Raw genomic sequence first — 22,374 nt, forward strand, 5'->3', positions numbered from 1 at the left:
GGTATTAACTCTTCTCTAAATGTTTGATAGAATTCGCCTTTGAAGCCATCTGATCCTGGGCTTTTGTTTGCTGAAAGATTTTATATCACAGTTTCAATTTCAGTGCTTGTGATTGGTCTGTTCATATTTTCTATTTCATCCTGGTTCAGTCTCAGAAGGTTGTGCTTTTCTAAGAATTTGTCCATTTCTTCCAGATTGTCCATCTTATTGGCATCTAGTTGCTTGTAGTAATCTCTCATGATCCTTTGTATTTCTGCAGTGTCAGTTGTTACTTCTCCTTTTTCATTTCTAATTCTATTGATTTGAGTCTTCTCCCTTTTTTTCTTGATGAGTCTGGCTAATGGTTTATGAATTCTGTTTATCTTCTCAAAGAACCAGCTTTTAGTTTTATTGATCTTTGTTCTTGTTTCCTTCATTTCTTTTTCATTTATTTCTGGTCTGATCTTTATGATTTCTTTCCTTCTGCTAACTTTGGGGTTTTTTGTTCTTCTTTCTCTAATTGCTTTAGGTGTAAGGTTAGGTTGTTTATTTGAGATGTTTCTTGTTTCTTAAGGTAGGATTGTATTGCTATAAACTTCCGTCTTAGAACTGCTTTTGTTGCATCCCATAGGTTTTGGGTCATCGTGTTTTCATTGTTATTTGTTTCTGTGTATTTTTTGATTTCTTGTTTGATTTCTTCAGTGATCTCTTCGTTATTAAGTACTGTATTGTTTAGCCTCCATGTGTTTGTATTTCTTACAGAGTTTTTCCTGTAATTGATATCTAGTCTCGTAGCATTGTGGTTGGAAAAGATACTTGATATGTTTCCATTTTCTTAAATTTACCAAGGCTTGATTTGTGACCCAAGATATGATCTATCCTGGAGAATGTTCCATGAGCACTTGACAAGAAAGTGTATTCTGTTTTTGGATGGAATGTCATATAAATTTTAATTAAGTCCATCTTGTTTAATGTATTATTTAAAAGCTTGTGTTTCCTTGTTTATTTTCATTTTGGCTGATCTGTCCATTGGTGGAAGTGGGGTGTTAAATTCCCTTACTATGATTGTGTTGCTGTCAATTTCCCCTTTTATGGCTGTTAGTATTTGCCTTATGTATTGAGGTGCTCCTATGTTGGGTGCATAAATATTTACAATTGTTGTATCTTCTTCTTGGATTGATCCCTTGATCATTATGTAGTGTCCTTCTTTGTCTCTTGTAATAGTCTTTGTGTTAAAGTCTATTTTGTCTTATATGAGAATTGCTACTCCAGCCTTCTTTTGATTTCCATTTGCATGGAATATCTTTTTCTATCCCCTCACTTTGAAGTGGGACTCTTGTAGACAGCATATATACGTGTCTTGTTTCTGTATCCATTCAACCAGTCTTTGTCTCTTGGTTGGAGCATTTAATCCAGTTACATTTAAGGTAATTATCGAAATGTATGTTCCTATTACCATTTTCTTAATTGTTTGGGTTTGTTATTGTAGGTCTTTTTCTTCTCTTATGTTTCCTGCCTAGAGAAGTGCCTTTAGCATTTGTTGTAGAGCTGGTGTGGTGGTGCTGAATTTTCTTAGCTTTTGCTTGTCTGTAAAGGTTTTAATTTCTCCATCCAATCTAAATGAGATCCTTGCTGGGTAGAGTAATCTTGGTTGTAGGTTTTTCTGCTTCATCACTTTAAATATGTCCTGTCCCTTCCTTCTGGCTTGCAGAGTTTCTGCTGAAAGATCAGCTGTTAACCTTATGGGGATTCCCATAAGGTTAAGGTTATTTGTTGTTTTTCCCTTGCTGCTTTTAATGTTTTCTTTGTATTTAATTTTTGATAGTTGATTAATATGTGACTTGGTGTGTTTCTCCTTGGATGTATCCTGTATGGCACTCTCTGTGCTTCCTGGACTTGATTAACTATTTCCTTTCCCATATTAGGGAAGTTTTCAACTATAATCTCTTCAGATATTTTCTCAGTCCCTTTCTTTTTCTCTTCTTCTTCTGGGACCCCTATAATTTGATTGTTGATGTGTTTAATGTTATCCCAGAGGTCTCTGAGACTGTCCTCAATTCTTTTCATTCATTTTTCTTTATTCTGCTCTGCAGTAGTTATTTCCACTATTTTATCTTCCAGGTCACTTATCCGTTCTTCTGCCTCAGTTATTCTGCTATTGATCCCTTCTAGAGAATTTTTAATTTCATTTATTGTGCTGTTCATCACTGTTTTCTTTGCTCTTTCATTCTTCTAAGTCCTTGTTAAACATTTCTTGTAGTTTCTCCATTCTATTTCCAAGATTTTGGATCATCTTTACTATCATTATTCTGAATTCTTTTTCAGGTAGACTGACTATTTTCTCTTCACTTGTTTGGTGTGGTGGGTTTTTACCTTGCTTCTTCATCTGCTGTGTGTTTCTCTGTCTTCTCATTTTGCTTAACTTACTGTGGTTGGGGTCTCTTTTTCCAGGCTGCAGCTTCGTAGTTCCCGTTGTTTTTGGTGTCTGTCCCCAGTGGCTAAAGTTGGTTCAGTGGGTTGTATAGGCTTCCTGGTGGAGGGGACTGGTGCCTGTGTTCTGGTGGATGAGGCTGGATCTTGTCTTTCTGGTGGGCAGGTCCACGTCTGGTGGTGTGTTTTGGGGTGTCTGTGGCCTTATTATGATTTTAGGCAGCCTCTCTGCTAATGGATGGGGTTATGTTCCTGTCTTGCTAGATGTTTGGCATAGGCTGTCCAGCACTGTAGCTTGCTGGTCATTGAGTGGAGCTGAGTCATAGCATTGAGAGAGAGGTTTCTGGGAGCTTTTTGCCATTTGATAATTACGTGCAGCTGGGAGGTCTCTGGTGGACCAGTGTCCTGAACTTGGCTCTTCCCTGACGCCTGGCTGGAGCACCAAGAGCTTGTCATCAACATGGCTCAGAATAAAAATGAGAAAAAAAAAGAAAGAAAGAAAGGAGAAGATAAAATGAAGTAAAATAAAATAAAAAATTATTTAAAAAAATTTTTAAATAATAAATAAAAGAAAGAAAGAAGAGAGCAACCAAACCAAAAAAGAAATCCACCAATGATAACAAGTGCTGAAAACTATACTAAAACCAAAACAAAACAAAAAGCAGAACCCTAGGACAAATGGTAAAAGCAAAGCTATACAGACAAAATCACATACAGAAGCATACACATACACACTCACAAAAAGAGAAAAAGGGAAAAAATATATATATCGTTGCTCCCAAAGTCCACCTCCTCACTTTGGGATGATTCGTTGTCTATTCAGGTATTCCACAGATGCAGGGTACATGAAGTTGATTGTGGAGATTTAATCTGCTGCTCCTGAGGCTGCTGGGAGAGATTTCCCTTTCTCTTCTTTGTTTGCACAGCTCCTGGGGTTCAGCTTTGGATTTGGAACCACCTCTGCATGTAGGTCGCCTGAGGGCGTCTGTTCTTCGCTCAGACAGGATGAGGTTAAAGGAGCAGCTCATTAGGGAGCTCTGGCTTACTCAGGTCGGGGAGAGGGAGGGGTACGAATGCAGGGCGGCAGAGGCCGGCGTGACGTTGCACCAGCCTGAGGTGCGCCGTGTGTCTCCCGGGGGAGTTGTCTCTGGATCACTGGACCCTGGCAGTGGCGGGTTGCACAGGCTCCCGGGAAGGGAGGTGTGGATAGTGACCTGTGCTCGCACACAGGTTTCTTGGTGGCAGCAGCAGCAGCCTTAGTGTCTCATGCCTGTCTCTGGGGTCCGAGCTGATCGCCACAGCTCTCACCCATCTCTGGAGCTCCTTAAGCGGCGCTCATAATCCCCTCTCCTCACGCACCAGGGAACAGAGAGGCAAGAAAGTCTCTTGTCTCTTTGGCAGCTCCAGGTTTTTCCCTGGACTCCCTCCCAGCTAGCTGTGGCGCACTAGCCCCCTTCAGGCTGTGTTCACGCCACCAACCCCAGTCCTCCCCCTGCGCTCCGACCGAAGCCCGAGCCTCAGCTCCCAGGCCCGACCCGTCCCGGCGGGTGAGCAGACAAGCCTCTCGAACTGGTGAGTGCTGGTCGGCACCGATCCTCTGTGTGGAAATCTCTCCGCTTTGCCCTCCGCACCCCTGTTGCTGTGCTCTACTCCGTGGCTCGGAAGCTCCCCCGCTCCGCCACCCGCAGTCTCCACCCGCGAAGGGGCTTCTAGTATGTGGAAACCTTTCCTCCTTCATAGCTCCCTCCCACTGGTGCAGGTCCCGTCCCTATTCTTTTGTCTCTGTTTTTTCTTTTTCCTTTTGTCCTACCCAGGTACGTGGGGAGTTTCTTGCCTTTTGATTGGTCTTCGGTCTTCTGCCAACGTTCAGTAGGTGTTCTGTAGGAGTTGTTCCACATGTAGATGTATTTTTGATGTATTTGTGGGCAGGAAGGTGATCGCCATGTCTTACTCTTCTGGCATTTTGAAGCCCCTCTACATTCTTTTTTTATATTCTTTCCCATTATGGTTTATCATAGGATATTGAATATAGTTCTCTGCACTATACAGTAGCACCTTGTGGTTTATCATTCTGTATATAATAGCTTCCATTTGCTAACCCTGACCTCCCACTCCATCCCTCCCCCAACCTCCTCCCTCTTGGCAACCACAAGTCTGTTCTCTCTGTGAGTCTGTTTCTGTTTCGTAGATAGGTTAATTTGTGTGATATTTTAGATTCCACATATAAGTGATATCATATGGTATTTGTCTTCTGTTTCTGACTTACTTCACTTAGTATGATAATCTCTAAGTCCATCCATGTTGCTGCAAGTGGCATTATTTCATTCTTTTTTATATTCCATATATGTACCACATTTTCTTTATCCATTCATCTGTTGATGGACACTTAGTTTGTTTCCATGTCTTGGCTATTGTGAATAGTGCTGCTATGAACATGGGGGGTGCATGTATCTTTTTGAATTAGAGATTTGTCTGGATATATGCCAAGGAGTGGGATTGCTGGATCATATGGTAATTCTATTTTTAGTTTTCTGAGGAACTTCCGTACTGTTTCCCATAGTGGCTGTACCAACTTAAATTCCCACCAACAGTGTAGGAGGGTTCCCTTTTCTCCACACCCTTTCCAGCATTTGTTATTTGTAGAGTTTTTAATGATGGCCATTCTGACCAGTGTAAGGTGGTACCTCATTGTAGTTTTGATCTGCATTTCTCTAATAATTAGCAATTTTGAGCATCTTTTCATGGGCCTACTGGCCCTTTGTGTGTCTTCTTTGGAGAAATGGCTATTTAGGTCTTCTGCCCATTTTTCGATAGGTTTCTTTGTTTTTTTGTTGTTGTTGTATGAGCTGTTTGTATATTTTGGAAATTAATCCCTTGTCGGTCACATCATTTGCAAATATTTTCTCCCATTCTGTAGGTTGTCTTTTCATTTTGTTTATGAGTTTCTTTACTGTGCAGAAGCTTGTAAGTTTTGATTAGGTCTCATTTGTTTATTTTTGCTTTTATTTCTATCATTTTGAGAGACTGGCCTAAGAAAACACTGGTGTGATTTACATCAGAGAATGTTTTGCCTATGCTCTCTTCTAGGGGTTTTATGGCATCATGTCTTATGTTTAAGTCTTTAAGCCATTTTGAATTTATTTTTATGTATGGTGTGAGGGTGTGTTCTAACATCATTGATTTATATGTGGCTGTCCAACTTTTCCAACACCATTTGCTGAAGAGACATTCTTTTTCCCATTGTATGTTCTTGCCCCCATTGTTGAAGATTAATTGTCCATAGGCGTGTGGGATTATTTCTGGGCTTTCTATTCTGTTCTATTGGTCCATATGTCTGTTTTTGTGCCAGTACCATGCTGTTTTGATTACTGTAGCTTTGTGGTATTGTCTGAAGTCTAAGAGGGTTATGCCTCCTGCTTTGTTGTTTTTCTTCAGGATTGCTTTGGCAATTCTGAGTCTTTTATGTTTCCATATAAATTTTAGGATTATTTGTTCTATTTCATTGAAAAATATCATGGGTAATTTGACAGGGATTACATTAAATCTGTAGATTGCTTTGGGTAGTATGGCCATTTCAACAATATTCTTCCAATCCAAGAGCATGGGATAGCTTTCAATTTCTTTGAATCATCTTCAATTTCCTTTATTAATGTTTCATAATTCTTAGTGTTTAAGTCTTTCACCTCCTTGGTCAGGTTTATTCCTAAGTATTTCATTTTGGGGGGGTGCAATTTTAAAAGGTATTATTCTTTTACATTCCCTTGCTGATATTTCATGGTTAATGTAAAGAATTGCTTTTGTATGTTAATCTTGTATCCTGCTACCTTGCTGAATTCATTGATCCATTCTAGTAGTTTTTTTGTGGAGTCTTTAGGGTTTTCTATATATAGTATCATATCATCTGCATATAATGACAATTTTACTTCTTCCCTTCTGACTTGGATAGCTTTTCTTTCTTTTTCTTGTGTGATTGTTGTGGCTAGGACTTCCAATACTATGTTGAATAGAAGAAGTGAGAGGGGGCATCCTTGTCTTGTTCCAGATTTTAGCAGGAAGGCTTTCAGCTTTTCGCCTTGGAGTATTATATTGGCTGTGGGTTTGTCATTGATAGCTTTTATTATGTTGAGATATGTTCCCTCTATACCCATTTTGATGAGTTTTTTTATGATGAATGGATGTTGAATTTTGTCAAATGCATTTTCTGCATCTGTTGAGTTGATCATGTGTTTTGTTGTTGTTGTTGTTGTGCTCGGCCTTAGTTGCGGCACGTGGGTTCCTTAGTTGCAGCTAGCTGGCTTCTTAGTTGTGGCATGTGAACTCTTAGTTGTGGCATGTGAACTCTTAGTTGTGGCATACATGTGGGATCTAGTTCCCTGACCAGGGATTAAACCTGGGCCCCCTGGGCTTGATTGGGAGCACAGAGTCTTAACCACTGTGCCACCTGGGAAGTCAAGATCATGTGGTTTTTACCTTTTCTTTTGTTGATATGGTGTATCACATTGATTGATTTGTGTATGTATTACCATCCTTGTGAGCTTGGGATGAATCCCACTTGGTCGTGGTGTATTGTTATCTTTTTTATGTGTTGTTGGATTCAGTTTGCTAATATGTTGTTGAGAATTTTTGCATCTATATTCATCAGAGATATTGGCATGTGATTTTCCTTTTTAGTAGTGTCATTGTCTAGTTTTGGTATCAGGGTGATGGTGGCTTCATAGAATGTCTTTGGGAGTGCTCCTTCCTCTTCAATCTCTTGGAAGAGTTTGAGAAGGATTGGTATAAGTTCTTCTTTGAATGTTTGGTAGAATTTGCCTGTGAAGCCATCTGCTCCTGGACTTTTGTTTGTAGGGAGTTTTTTGATTACATATTCTATTTCACTTCTAGTGATTGGTCTGTTCAAGTTGATAGGGGGTACGCAGATGCAGAGGCTGGTGCCAGGTTCTGGGGTTCTCGGTAGTGGCGATGGCTCACGCACACCCCTGGAGCATGCAGTGGGAGCAGAGGTGGCTTGTGACCTCTCCTGGAGTCTGCGAGAGTATTTTTAATTTTTGAGGAACCTCCATACTGTTTTCCATAGTGGCTGCACCAATTTACATTCCTACCAACAGTGCCTAAGGGTTCTCTTTTCTCCATATCCTTGCCAACACTTATCTCGTCTTTTTGATGATAGCTATTCTAACAGGTATAATGTGATCTCTCACTGTGGTTTTGATTTGCATTTTCCTTATGATTCGTGATGCTGAGCACCTTCTCATGGACCTGTTGGCCCATCTGTATGTCTTCTTTGGAAAAATGTCTATTTAGATCCTCTGCCTGTTTTTAATTGGATTGTTTGGTTTTTTGCTGTTAAGTTGTATGAGTTTTTAAAATATGTTTTGGGTATTATTCCCTTATCATATATATATGATTTGCAAATATTTTCTTCTACTTTATAGGTTGGGTTTTCCTTGTGTTGGTTTCCTTTCCAGTGCAGAAGGTTTTTGGTTTTTATTTTGTCTCCCTTGTTGATTTTTGCTTTTCTTGCCTTTACTTTTGGTGTTGGATCAAGAAAATCATCAGCAAGACCAATGTCAAGGAGCTTACCCCCCTATGTTTTCTTCTAGGAGTTTTATGTTTGCAGGTCTTACATTCAAGTCTTTAATCCATTTTGAGTTAATTTTTGTGTATGGTGTAAGATAGTGGGTTTAGTTTCGTTCTTTTCCATGTAGCTGTCCAGTTTTCCCAACAGCATTTATTAAAGAGACTGCCCTTTCCTCATTGTATATTCTTGGCATCTTTATCAGAAATTGTCCATATATGCATGGGTTTATTTCTGGGCACTCTATTCCATCGATCTGTGTCTGTTTCTATGCCAGCGCTATACTATTTTGATTTGTTATAGCTAATATAGTTTGAAATCAGGAAGCATGACACTTCCAGCTCTGTCCTTTCTCAAGACTGCTTTGTCTATTCGGGGTCTTTTGTGGTGCCACACAAATTTTAGGATTGTGTGTTCTATTTCTGTGAAAAAAAACATTGGAATTTTGATAGTGATTTCACTGAATCTGTAGGTTGCTTTGGGTACTAGGGACATTTTAACAGTATTAATTTTTTAATTTGTAAGCACAGAATCTCTCTCCATTTATTTGTGCCTTCTTTAATTTCTCTCATCAATGCCTTTTCAGTGTACAGGTCGTTTACCTCCTTGGTTAAATTTATTCCTAGGTATTTTATTCTTTTCGATGAAATTGTAAATAGGATTGGTTTCTTAATTTCTCTGACATATTCTTGATTTCCTCAAAATATAATCCAAGTAACTTTTTTTTGGATATGTTTAGCTGATGTCATCCCTTATTAAGGTATCAGAATGTGTATGAACAACTATCAGGATTTCTGATTTTCCTATTGTACTTTTCTTTCTGGGAACAAGAAAAATCCTCTATTTTTTCTTCCAGTGAAGACATTGACACCTAGAGATATTACATGTTGTCTTAGCCTTGTGGCCAGAACCTACAGCACATGACTCTTGATAGTCAAGTGTTATCTTCACTATTAAAGACAGAATAGATATGGTGTGTAACTCATATCCTCTCTTCATATATTTCCATAGTCCTCTCTTTCAAATCAACAATGGCATCTTGGTCTACAACTCAACTATTTATTCACAGTAAAAACCAAATTAAACTAACAGGATTATCTATTCACTAACGTACTCCTTTGACATCTGAGGGATGTTCTCTGAGAAGAATGTTACAGAAGGAGTCAGATAGAATTCAGAAAGTATCACATAACTTTCATAGAGTAAGTTTTGTGTAATGGCTCACAGTTGTTAAGAACAGGTGCCTAAATCAGGTGTTGGCTAGGTCAACTGAACTTAATTTGCATTAAGTATTGCACAGAAAAAAATATGGAAATTCAGCCTTGTCTATCAAAATTGGCTTTTTTCATTATCAGATTTTGACACATCTACTAGTTTTTCTTTTACATAAGCAACTGCAAAATGTGTTACCTTGATGATGAGGTTCTCCTAAATAGACTTAACATGAAGGAAAATAAAATTTGCTAATGTTTTATATTAATTTCCAATTAGCTATTTCTATCTGTTAGGTGTTTCACACAACTGTAGTAAAATCTGATGCTCATAATACAGCTGTTAGTCGTTGCTTGTGAATTGATTACAACTTGAAAAGACGTTGGATTGCCACAGAGTTCTGGGACATAATTTATTACTTTTTATGTATGAGGGGAGTAACTAGGAACACTATATTACCTCATTTTAATGCTCATGGATAACGTGTAGGGTTGTCATGTCCTATTTAACTATCGTGAAACCTGGGTCAAAGAGATCAGGTAACTTGTCTTAGGTCACATAGCTAGTAAATGTTAGTGCTTAATTCAGTCCCAAGGCTGTTTATCACCAAAGAACTTTTTACCCCGAAAGCACCCCGACCCTCACCACTAGGTTCCATTATACCGTAGTGACTTTCAAAGACTTTTGGACATGACCCACAGAAAGAGTTATGCTTTACATCACGATCCAGTGCCTACATCCGTGTACCTACATAATAGAAACAAAATCTTCACAAATAGTTCATTTATTGACTGTGATACCATGATGTACTCTGACACTTTCTATTCTATCCTATTTTCAAAAAAATGGTAGTTGTGACCCACTCAATTGATAAAATGACCAATTCCTAGGTCTCTATCTGTATTTTGAAAGCTCCTGATCTAAATGCCTTTAGACATCTTCCAGTCTACCATCCAATTATAAAAAGTATATGTGTTGAATTTTACTAATGAATCAAAACTGTATGGATCAGTTACTAGAGGTCATCTTAGTAATATATTCCAAATTTTTTCTCTTCTCTGGTCCTTGAATACACTAATCAGATCCTTATCTTCAGAAAAGCTGCTGATATAAAGCACAATGCCTTATCAATCACTAAAAAAATCAAATACGACACAATCTAAGAAGGTGTATGTAAGCAGGAGGAAATACGTTAGAGCCACCTCAATCTATGTATGTTGGTCTATGATATCAAGAGCATTGAGTTTTGTTTCCAAGATTAATGTCTTTTTGTGAAAACACTTGAGAGTATCAAATACCACCAGGGTACCAAGAATTTGAGTCCAGCTCAAAGGCGTTATTGTGTTCAAGCCTATTTCCTCCAGCCTCTCTCTCCTATCTACCCTCTGTCCCTTGCTCTAGTTTCATCTCCCTGTCCATGAGGTCCACGCTGTACAACCAAGGATTGCAGAGATGAAGGCTGACAGGTACTGGAATTGATCTCTTCCCTGACCCTTCCTCTACTTCACCCCATGTGGCCTAATCTTCACTATACATTTTTTAAAGATACTTGCAAAGTGTAATATAGTTTCAGTGCACATGTATATACATTAATGTAAATAACCATTCTGGCCAAGAAAGGACTTTCAGTACTCTCAGACAAGCAAATGACTCTGGTATATAATTATACTTTTGTATGTATGAAAAAATTTTTTTCAATGAGCACCTAATTCCTAGAGCTCCACTGAAATGTTTTAGTTTAGTTTAAACCAACTAATACTTTCTAACAAGTGTGAGTCTTTCTCTGAACATCTACTGAAATACCAACATGGAGGACCAGTTTTACAAATGTCCTTAAATTGAACACAAATATCTTTTGCATGGATAAACTACTAAGAGCAATAGAAACTACAGCAAAATTATTTCACTAATTCAATATTTTATTTGGTGTCAAGGCATATTAAATTTTTGAGTTAAGTCATTTCATTAGTGAAACAAACCGTCTAGAAAATATTATCCATTGTGCCACTAGAATGGAAGAGGAGTTAAGTCTCATTTATTGAAGCATTTACTTTTTTATATCCACTTAGGTATAAAACTTTTGTTAAGAAAGATAACACTTTTTATTGCATTATATAATTTCATATTTTACAGGAGTCAATAATGCAAATTCATAAGCATAAATATACATGATGCAACCATTAAAAGATTTAAAACTGGAAACTAGAATTTTAACAGGCAAAATACTTAAAAATACTTAATATGGCTTTTAAGAAAAGTAACTGTTGAGAAATGATTTGTTATTGCCCCATTCTAGTCATTTCTCATCAAGTGAACATAAAATTATGATCTCTTTAAAATGGTACTTGTTATCTAAGCCAATGTTGCATACATGTAGTATGCAATGATTCAGGCTTTCTTAAATATACATATGTACATATATATAGATATACAGTACACAGACAGTTGTTTTAATACCCCTGAACATCTTGAGTAAAACTATTATGACTTTTCTATTATAAAACTACTTGAAAAGTGGGTATAACTTCTTGGTATTGCAGTTCAATCCTACAGAACTGAAAAAAAAACCCTAAATGTTGATTATAAATACACTTTACAAAAAACTGAATAGTGGTCCTGCACTCATACTTTATATTGCAGTGAAAACATGTGATTCATTTAAAGGTATTTACATCTTGTTGTCCTTGGTTTCTGTGTGAAATATACAGAAGAATGAGAATATTGTAGGCAGGCCTATTTGTTAGGTTTTTCTACTTGTTCATTTTTGTGTAAGTTTCAAATCTTCTTTTGAATTGTTTATTTCTATTTGCCTTGTATTACTGCTGCTGCTTCTTTTGGTGTTCTGGGAACACTGGGTGACTTTACTTCTAGGAACAGGAAGAAAAGATTTAACTCTTGAAACACCCAACTCAGTCTTTGATTTACTGTTGCTGCATTCGGTCGCTTGATGGCTGCTGAGAGGACTGACCTCCTGTAAGAAAGGCAAACAAAATAGCTTGTCAATTTGACATTGTTCCCAACTTCTGTGATCAGTCCTAACTTCCTCCTCTCTGTCCCTGAACACGCAGGTAGGAGTTTCTCTCTTAAGTTCTCATGAAAAAATGAACAAAAGACAATGGAGGGGAGAAGCTGAATGCTTAATGTCTTATAGACCCACTGGCTGATTTTCATTAGGTCCTTTGTGGTATCACAAAAGTGCTAGACACAGGAGTCAGTGAATCGAGTGCCAGAATCTGGGGTCTCCTCACCAGCTGGAGCTGTATGAAGTCCTAGGCCTGAGGAAATCAAACTGGACTACTCCAACCATCTTTAAGCAGTTCTACAATTCAACTCTTTCACCTTGAGCACGTCACTTAATTTTTCTGCCTTTAGATCTAATTGGACTATTACTCAACACATATTTTGAATGTTTACAAGACAAACACTGTTCTAGGTGCTCGGCTTACAGTAGAGAACGCAAAAGAGCACCATCCTTGCTCTGATGCAGCTTCTGCTGTAGTGAATTAAAGTTCCTGCGTAGCAATTCTCTATGACGAAGGAGCTCAAGATCTTCCATTCTTGGAAACTGCATGCTCTTGTCTTCCTAGTGTTTCAGAACTCTTCTGGACCTGGTCTAGGTCTCTCATTTTGCCCCCGAGGAACCAGAGCTGGATAGGTGAGAGTGATGATGCTGGGATAAGACCTTTTACTCATGCTGTTTTCCCTGATCTTGAGTTCACTTGGGTAGGCTTACTTCATGTTTGCCAGGTGGCAGAACTGAACTCAAGTGAGTATGGGCTATGACAGGTGAAGAGGAAAGGGTTCCATGGGAAGAAGGAAGGGTGAAGATGGGTATGTTGTTGAAATAGTAAATTACATGTAAAAATAAGTTATGTGACGTTTAAGGACATATTTGGAAAGAAATGGGGTGGAAAATAAGGAGGATGGGAGGATGAGAGATCAGAGGTATGTGTTGGAGAGTGGGTCTAAGCCCTGGCTGCACATGAGAATCACCAAGGAGCTTTTAAAAACCCCAACGTCCAGGTTGTACCTTGGACCAATTACATCAGAACCTCTAGGGCACGTGGTCCAGGTACCGGGGACTGGAAAAAAAAAAAAATCCTCAAGTGGATTTCATTATGCCACCAGAATGAAAACTTCTGCTTTAGGGGGTTTAATTTGCACCTTAATGAGAAGAAAACATTTATTAGTATCTACTCTCCTGATGATTTAAATCTGTATTTTTAAATCTGTATTTATGTAAATTGTTTAAGAAGGCTGGCTGACATGCTACCTGATTAAATAGGCCCCTCTCTGGCCGCATAGGAGAAAGTGATTTCAACTAACACAGACAGCTCTTACTTCTAAAGGGAATTACTTCCTGATAGTAGAAGAGACTGGGCATCTAACCAAGAAATGCTCGCTGAGTTTCTCACAGTAGAAGAGGTATGAGCCTGTGAAGCTCTCAGGAGGCTGGCAAATGCCAAATGAGTATACTTCACCCTCTGCTGGCAGGTTCTGAGAAGAACATCTAGCCACGGGGAACAGTCCTCACAATGCGTTCAGTGGGCAAAGCAAGAGGGGGCAGCTGTCCTCCTAATACCCGCATCAAACCGCACATTTGAAAAACTCTATGGTTCTTTCTGAAGAGCCCAGAAAGTATAAAATGATCCATTTTTTAAAAAGGTCCCTTTTAAAACAAAGCTTAGCCTCCCTTCAGTACTATTTTTCTGGACAGTACCTCACTGTAGCAACCCAATATGGTCCTGGGACAGAGAAAAAGAGGTACAAAACTGTCTTCATTATCCAACAGCTGCCACTCACTACCAGTCAACCTTTTTATATAGGAAAGTGACTGGGCCCTGTGGACAAAGAGTGCCTCATCGCACCCCTTCCCACTGGCTGCTGCGCAAGGAATCCTGAAGAGGGGTCCTGGAGGCCCAAGAAAGGTGTTCTGAACCCCAGCTCCTGAACAAATATGTTCCAGCCAGAATTCTCCACAGGGACCCCAGGTCACCTCCTTAGTCATCCTCCCTTACCTGCTCTCCAAACTATGCTTTTGCTGTGCTTCTAAACTGTTCCCAATTGGGGGAAAAAAGCAAATACTATACAGAGTAAGCCAGACAGGTCATGCTCTTCTTCACAGATCATCATGTTATGTATTTTTTATACAAGAACTCAACCTTGTTAATATTCCCCGCAACACACACAGCTTCCGCGTAACTAATCAGGACTGAAACCTAACGAAGCCGTGAGGGGGCAGGGGCAGGGGAGCCCAGGGCTGTCTGGTGATCAAAGGAGGGTTAATAATGTAATTCTGCTTTCTGCACTCCCCCCCACAACAGGTCTGTGTCAGCTGCCATGCGAGCGGATGAGAACAGGATGTGAACCACAATCGACATGGCTTGGTGAGCTTACAAAATATGCATCCTCATAAAATCACTACCGGATAAGAAGTAGTTTTATTGTTTCTATTCACCCAGGAGTACCATGCTGGGCCATCTCAACTCTTGGCATTTATTAACCAATCGTATAAGTTATTTCAAGAGATTGAGGAACTCTATTGGAATCCTGGCTCTTCTATTTGACATTCTGATTTGTTTTTAAAAGAAAGTCTCTCACTGAAACATGCATGATATGGCACGTTAAAGTAAACCAGACTGAGATTTTTTGTGTGTGTGTAGATCTTTATCATCACTCAGCACTTTGCTAAAATTAACTCTAGTTTTCCAAAATAGTGCTCAAATGAAATTCAATATCCCATTTTAAAATACAGCAATAGAAGACAGAAATCTAGTTTCGGCATAAACAAATGAAAACAAATGGAAAAGACACCCAAAATTCTGGCATCAAATAGAAGGAAAAAGAATGCTTTTCTATGTGATTCTTTCAAGCTATTATCCAAACAATTTTTCTAACCTTGATTACCTTAGAGAACACTTTTGCCTTTATCCTATTTATTTCCCAACTATGGTTTAAAAGTAACTGTGATGCACACTGAAAGATTTGTGAAGTCAAATTCCACAACAGTCCTTCTTTGTCCCATTTTGGAGGGAAAGGGGACACTTACCTTTTGTGACACTGGCATTCTTGGATTATTAACAGTTGCTGAAAATGCAGGGTGGTTTCCTGAACGATCAAACCTCCCTAACTCATCCCCGGAATCAGCAATCTGGAAGATACACAGTTTATCAAGTCACCGTGGAAAACCCACAACAGAAGTGGGATCCTTCTCTTACTGTCAGAAGCTCTACAGAACAGACCTGCAAGTCCCATAATGTTCATACGAAGACCTGAAGTCTTCATGTGAAACTAACGGCAAATGCATGAGACATAGCCTCTAAGGAAAAAGTCTTTTAAAGTCAGAAGAAGACAACCAGATGAGCCCTATTAAAAAAAAAAAATCACTTGGCACAAAATGAAAGGATATAAAATTTGCAAGATTTTCATTGTTACCTTATTTTTCCAGAGGTTAAGTATTTTGACGCATTTGCAGCAACATTAAATAAGCTAGTCAGTTCTACTTTGGCCAGAAGCTGCACAAGTCATAACTACCTTCTTATGCTCCCTTTCAAGTAAAAGGCATTTATCAAGGAAGTTTGGTCAAATTTGCTGCAGATATCAGGTGCCAAAACAGGTTGAACTTGATGCTGTTAATGCTTCGAGATTTTGGGTCACTGATTTCCGGATTTGGATCTCAAATTTCACAGCTTGAAGACTTTGACTAAACAGATTACACAGGCCACTTATTTTTATTTGTAAGGAAAGTTGCCATTCTATCCAGAACACAAGGCTGCTGTAATGCTCTCTTACTGACTGGTGACTTATGGGCCAAAGTTAGGAATACGAAAAGGAAAAGGATGTATTGGTGTAATTTGTGGTAACGCAATGAACACTTCAGGTTTTTCAGAGAAGGTGTGCTACACAGAGCTCCCTTATTGTAGAAGGGGTATTTTGGAAGAAAGAGCTTTTCTAAGCAAGGTAAGGGATGTTCTGATTTGGAGCATTAACATGCTATTTGATAAGGAATTTCTGGCGGGGAGTGAGAGTTATGACGTGGCTCTAAGAAGTCTCTCGAATGCTGGGTGGAACCATTCAATGTCCTCCCCCAAGCGTCCTGCTTACCTTGCTTATATCAGATTCAGACTTGCTGGAGCACATGCTCTGAAGTTCCGTGACAAGGTCCGCTTCATCATCCGAACCCAGAGAGAGCCTTTGATCCAAATTCAACGCCAAAGATAGATCATTCTCTAGAGACCTAAAAAGTTTTTAACATCCTTTAAAGGCATCCATCAATGTCACGCAACAACCCACTCCCGCTGGACTTTGAAAACTCCCACTTAAAATTCTCAGTAGGGTAAAGTTTTACTACACAAAGAAATCTACTTTCACTTAAAACATTCCAGTCTTACTCCTCCCTCTTCTTCTCTGTCTCCAAAGATAAAGCTAAGACACTGTGTGCAGGGGGCAGTGTGATAATGGAGTAAATAGGAATTTACCACATATTAGCAATATGACCACAGGTCAGGTTTTCTTTTTGTCCTCAACACCTCACTCAGTTCCTGGGTTCCCTTCTCTCTAACAAATTCCTTATACCTACAACATAGAGTTATTACAAATATTATATAGGCTGTTGAATACAACAGATCTAACAGTGGACCCGGCAGAAACAAGCATGTGATGCAGATTCAATGACCCCCTCACCCCCCCTTCTGTAATTCTGTGAACCAGGGCACAGGGTCCTAAATGCTACCTGCCAAGTGATTGAGCACACAATTTACTGGGCTACACTGGGGACCTATTTACAAACTACCAAGCATTTTTATTCTATGATAAATAATTCCTTATTTCAGCTTGCTTACAAGTTTGGAGGTATAATCAACAATTCCCTAGGAGCAACATAAGAAAAAAAATAAGTCATGCTAGGTTCATGCTAGGTTTCTGTAAATCTATCATTAAAAAAAAAAATGGGGCTTCCCTGGTGGCGCAGTGGTTGAGAGTCCGCCTGCCGATGCAGGGGACGCAGGTTTGTGCCCCGGTCCAGGAAGATCCCACATGCCGCGGAGTGGCTGGGCCCGTGAGCCATGGCCACTGAGCCTGCGCGTCCGGAGCCTGTGCTCCGCAACGGGAGAGGCCACAACGGTGAGAGGCCCGCGTACCACACACAAAAAAAAAAAGTCATCTAAAAGTCTGTTTAAAAGTTCACAAGTGCAGGATGTTACAATATCTTTGTCAAATGCATTAATAATAACTATCAAATTTGGTACAAAATGAAGCCAATGATAAAAGCAAAATAGGCTAAGAAACTTTAAGAAATTCATAGTTGCACAGACTAATCATGAGAATGTGTATTGTTTGTTATGAGTTAAATCTACAAGGGAAACTTACTTTTGTTTTGACAGAGAAGCATTCCTGTTACAATTCAGCTGTAATATAGTCTTATTTTTGATACCTGTTTAAAGAAAAAAAATGTAATCACATTTCAACAGAATGTCCCTGTGCATCTTGAACTCTGTATTTAAAAGAAACAGGCTATGGACTCTGCTGTATTTTCATATTGTTTTTGGATTAAATCCATCTCTTGAAGCCCTGTGGAAGGTCAGGGAATGACCAACAACCTCATGTATTGATATATTTATGACTAAAGACGGTACAACTCACACCACCTGAGGCTCAATTCAGGAATCCTGAACTCTGCTTTCATCAATGGACCCTATTCTAACCAGTCAAGCCCCCACATCCTTAGGGCTTTGTTCTCAAAGTACCTAAAAAGGGGTTAATACGTGCCTTTTGATGATGGTAATTTCCCTTTCTCTCCCTTTGTTTGCCTTCCATGTTACTAACTAGTTACTGACTGTAGATCTGAAGCAGTTTTTGATGTCTGGGCCCCATGATATATTACAGTGTGGGTGGCCTTGGTGTGTAGAAATTTAACTTTTAATTGCTTTGCGTTTTACGGAAAACAAAATAGGAACAGTATACAAAAAGTCACAGTATTAAAACAAATACTGCATATCACACCAATGTTCTTCAAACTGCATATTTCAACCCATTTAAAAAAACAAACAATAGGAAATATCAGATTGCACAGGTTGCAGTAAATATATAAATTTGTATCAGTTATAGACACATGCAGATGCATAGGTTTGTGTATACTGGTCAGGCTTTAAAATATATTTCTCACTATGGGTTATGGTCAAAAAAGTTTGAGAAACACTAAAACATTTTAGACTCAAAATGTCTTTCTATAATACACACTGCTTCTGAGTTAATTCTAAAATTGTACGAATGGTGCTAGCACAGATTAATCTCTAAAGAATGATTTTGAAAAGTAAGTCGAATTTGATATATCCTGATTAAAAGCAGATCATCAAAGAATCTCTGTATATTTCCTCATCCATACTTTTGTCATTGTCAGAAAGCAATGACTAGTAGGTTTCCCCTAATTACCATGTAAGTGCACAGCCTTGGGCCCTGCTCTCCAGAAGCCTGTGACCAACCCCTCAGCCTTGGTTTAGGTCAGGAAATAAAAAGGCTGTGTCTTTATTAAATTTTATGAGTTTCCACAGTGGTCTGCATGGAATGCAAAAGGGTTCTATTTTTGGTTTTTTTCTTTTTTAAACCAATGATGTCAAAAAATCAAAAATCAACCCAAACATGGTTGTAATAATTTTATATTTTATTTTATTTTTGCCGTACATGGGCCTCTCACTGTTGTGGCCTCTCCTGTTGCAGAGCACAGGCTCCGTACGCGCAGGCTCAGCAGCCGTGGTTCACGGGCCTAGCCGCTCTGCGGCATGTGGGATCTTCCCGGACCGGGGCATGAACCCGTGTCCCCTGCATCAGCAGGCGGACTCTCAACCACTGCGCCACCAGGGAAGCCCTGTTGTAATAATTTTTATATCAAATGTAATTATTAGAAAAAGTTACTATTATAAAAAAAATTAAAAACTAGAGGCATGTCCACCTTTGGTCCTTAACCAATCAGTGGTTCATGCACCTAAACACTGGCCAATGCATTTTATAAACCTCTGCGTTGAAGTCAGTGTAAACTATGGTTGCACACAATTTTATTCATCGACGTTTTCATGTTTCAAAGAATATTTGATATATCCAATAGCTGTACAACTAGTAATTATTTTAAAAATATAAATGAATTTAAAATAATTTATAAGTCAATTTTGCCTGATACAGTCTGCCAAGTTAGACTTACTTCCATAATATTGTTTTAAGTTCATATTCACTTTATGGATTTTGTCTGTCAACTCTAAACTATTGATATATATTGACAATGCTTATTGTTCAGGAAAGCAGCTGGTCCTGAGCCCTAAAGGAATTCTAATGCACTTGGAAATGATACAGTGAAGAGCCTGCACGGGTGTCCTTCTTTGAGTGCCATGCATTATTATGAGTGGCACAGACTGCAGAAAACAGCATTGGACTCGCCAGGAACGAAAACAGGGATTGCAGAACCCCCCGTTTGTAGAAGTGAATTGGAGCAGGTAACCAAGGGTTTCTGAGCCTCAGTTTTGCCCTCTGTAAATGGAGATGATAATCCTCCTCGTAGAGCCCTTCTGGATACTCTCAAGGGATCAACAGGTAAAAGGTATAATCCTTGTTACAGAAAGTCATCTGAGGGAGACTCTTTGCTCTACTGGGGGGCTAGAGTCTCATGACTTTATTCCCTGAATCAAACACTCTAACTTTAGGAAGTAAGGGCAAGCCTTTGGGATCAGAATGTATCCCATTATAAATACATAAAACTTATCTTTACAATGAGAGTTTATATTTTTTTTCAGTGACTGTCCATTCAGTCATTTAAAAAAGTGCTCACAATTTATTTTCACATACTTGGGGTAATTACAGAACTCTGGCATGTACTGATATGGTTAAAACCATATTAAATTTTTATTAAAAATCAATATAAGCTTCAATATAAAAATATAGTAATAAAAGCAACTTTTTCTGCTCTAAGAAAGATTTTAGGCATCATATTCTTTTATTTAGCAACCCCATTGCTGTCAACTTGCCATAAAATTACATAAAACAGAACATTTTGGGGTGCAAGGGGGCTCCTGAAGACCTCAATTACATGTAACAGAAATCCACAATGCATATGAGGTTGGAACATCTTTTCAAATATGATTGCCTTTAGGGAGGACATTTAAAATTTGTACAACTGATTATGCTATTATCAAAGCCAAAAGGAAGAGGTCTAATAATTTATTAGAATGTAAACTTTATGAGGGGAGGTATTTTTATCTCCTGTTTTCACTGCTCTATTTCCAGTGCTTAGAATAAAACTTGGTACACAGTACATCCCATGTATGAAAAAAATGTGTAAAGCTGACTCACTTGTAAAGACCTTAAACTGGTATCAAATACGTCTATAACACATACTTCTAAAAATTTAAGGTTGGCTTAGGAATGCATATTGGCATATTTCTTTCCTTTTATGTGTCAATTTGTATTACATAAATATAATTGTGTGCATCCCAAGAAAATCAAATTAATAAAAAGCAGATGACCATTAACATGGTAAAGATTTAATTTCAGAATTCTAGTATGAAAGATTATTTTTTCAGGTAGGGGGCTCTCAAATATTTTTGGAGTGTAACTACCACGTGTTTTATTCCATGAAAATATGTATCTGAAATACTCAGAATTTTGCTTTGTTGAATGCAGAGTGATAAAAATAAAGCACGTTTGCATTCAGAAACCACCTCATGGATGCCCACATACGTGTGGGTGACATGCCTGCCCCCCTTACCTTCCTCACTCAGGTCCGGCTTGTTCCAGGTGGGTGAAGAGAACCGGCCAGACTTCTTGCGAGGACTGGTGCTCACCTTTCTCCAGGCACCACTCTCTTTCTTCTTGCTGCAACTGTTGTAACTTGAAACTATGGATAAAGGGAAACTTCCTCCTTTGAAATCAGCTGTATGCTGGTCTAGCTCTGAAATAGCATAAACCATGTTTTGTCAAAAGGACAGAAGCAATAATGCAGTTTCAGAGTCGAGTAAAATCCAACATTTCCAATACTTAAAGAAATAGCCTCTTCAAAATCACAGGCTTGTAATACCCAAGCAGGCGTTTTGTCAACCAGCAAACTTTACTTTGAAGTCTGGTATTTAAACATGAGCCAGTAATGAAAAAATAGAGAGTTCTAAAGCTGTGTTGTGCAACATCCATTACATGGAGATAATTTCTCTCATTACAAAGCGAGAAAATAGAGCGCCCTAAAAACAAATTCAAGCAAGCATTACGTAAGAGTGTGAATTTCCTCTCCTCCCAGCATGAACCCACATACCTGCTCTCTGGAGGGGACAGCCATGCAGAACAGCTTTATTAAGCAAGATGCTGAGAGCAGCTCTAACCACAGCCTGCTGTCCCTGGCTAGGGTTTTTAGTTGTTTGCCCAAGGCTGGGTTGTCTTTTCACAGAGGCTCTTGACAATATTGCTTCTTGAACTCTGGGTGCAATGACAGCATTCCACAGCTTAGACATCCACCTTCCGAGAGAGGAGTGGGTTTCACAGTTAGGACCAAACCTCTCAGGAATCACACACAACTCTACGGGGAACAGGTTGGAAGACTGTGCAACAAAACCTAAGTGTTTCTACGGACAGGCTACCTTTCCCAGGTCATTTTGGAATACGTGAAATTATCCAACACCAAAGTAGTTTGAATTTGCCTTAAAAATACAATGTATTTCAAATGAAACTGCTAACATGTCTCTCACATTTTTCTTTATAAGATCCTGGAGAGCTGGAGTGTTGAATGCACAAATAAAATTAAATATATGGAAAGGGAAAAAATACATGGAAAACTTTATAGACTAAAGAAGTCTGGAAAAAGATTTCCTGAAAGTCTGTCTAAATAGCTTAAACTTATTTGCCATTTTCCTTAATAAGATGCATATATTGTATTTTAGTATTTCTGCAATTGGGATACATTTTATGATCCCTGGCAAATTAAATCTGCCTGCCCCAAGGCAGGGGCTCAGCGTCTGCACGTGGTGGGTTAGCCCTGTAGAGAGGGGATGGGATGAACCAGCCACGGCCTCAGGTGGACTCTGCATTAATAGCTGTAGCTGCTGCGGGACTTCAGCCCAAACGTGGAGCACTTAGTGCCAATCAAACTCCTTCAAAAAAGATTACACTTTGTTGCAGCATTAAAAAACAGTTAATACAGTTAAAGG

General features: G+C 38.9%; 1 protein-coding gene and 1 long non-coding RNA gene across 3 annotated transcripts in view; one reads left to right on the top strand and one right to left on the bottom strand.

Moving 5' to 3' along the window:
- LOC109548225 (uncharacterized) overlaps positions 1-20,934 on the top strand; it is a 59,162-nt gene extending 38,228 nt beyond the window's left edge. Inside the window, exons 2-3 of the long non-coding RNA XR_002174268.3 lie at positions 14,524-14,586; positions 19,485-20,934. This is a non-coding gene — a long non-coding RNA (uncharacterized lncRNA). The remainder of the gene's footprint in view (positions 1-14,523; positions 14,587-19,484) is intronic.
- The window catches only part of CTTNBP2 (cortactin binding protein 2), a 155,329-nt gene continuing 144,062 nt past the window's right edge, over positions 11,108-22,374 (bottom strand). For both annotated transcript variants that reach the window (XM_033863179.2, XM_073809867.1), the window contains 6 exons: positions 21,486-21,685; positions 20,949-21,131; positions 17,567-17,630; positions 16,304-16,436; positions 15,249-15,350; positions 11,108-12,170 (listed from right to left, as the gene is read on the bottom strand). In XM_033863179.2, the coding sequence (XP_033719070.2) occupies positions 11,958-12,170; positions 15,249-15,350; positions 16,304-16,436; positions 17,567-17,630; positions 20,949-21,131; positions 21,486-21,685 (895 nt within the window). In that variant the 3' untranslated portion in view covers positions 11,108-11,957. The remainder of the gene's footprint in view (positions 12,171-15,248; positions 15,351-16,303; positions 16,437-17,566; positions 17,631-20,948; positions 21,132-21,485; positions 21,686-22,374) is intronic.

The sequence above is a fragment of the Tursiops truncatus genome, chromosome 9, assembly GCF_011762595.2.
Source record: "Tursiops truncatus isolate mTurTru1 chromosome 9, mTurTru1.mat.Y, whole genome shotgun sequence".
NCBI lineage: Eukaryota > Metazoa > Chordata > Mammalia > Artiodactyla > Delphinidae > Tursiops > Tursiops truncatus.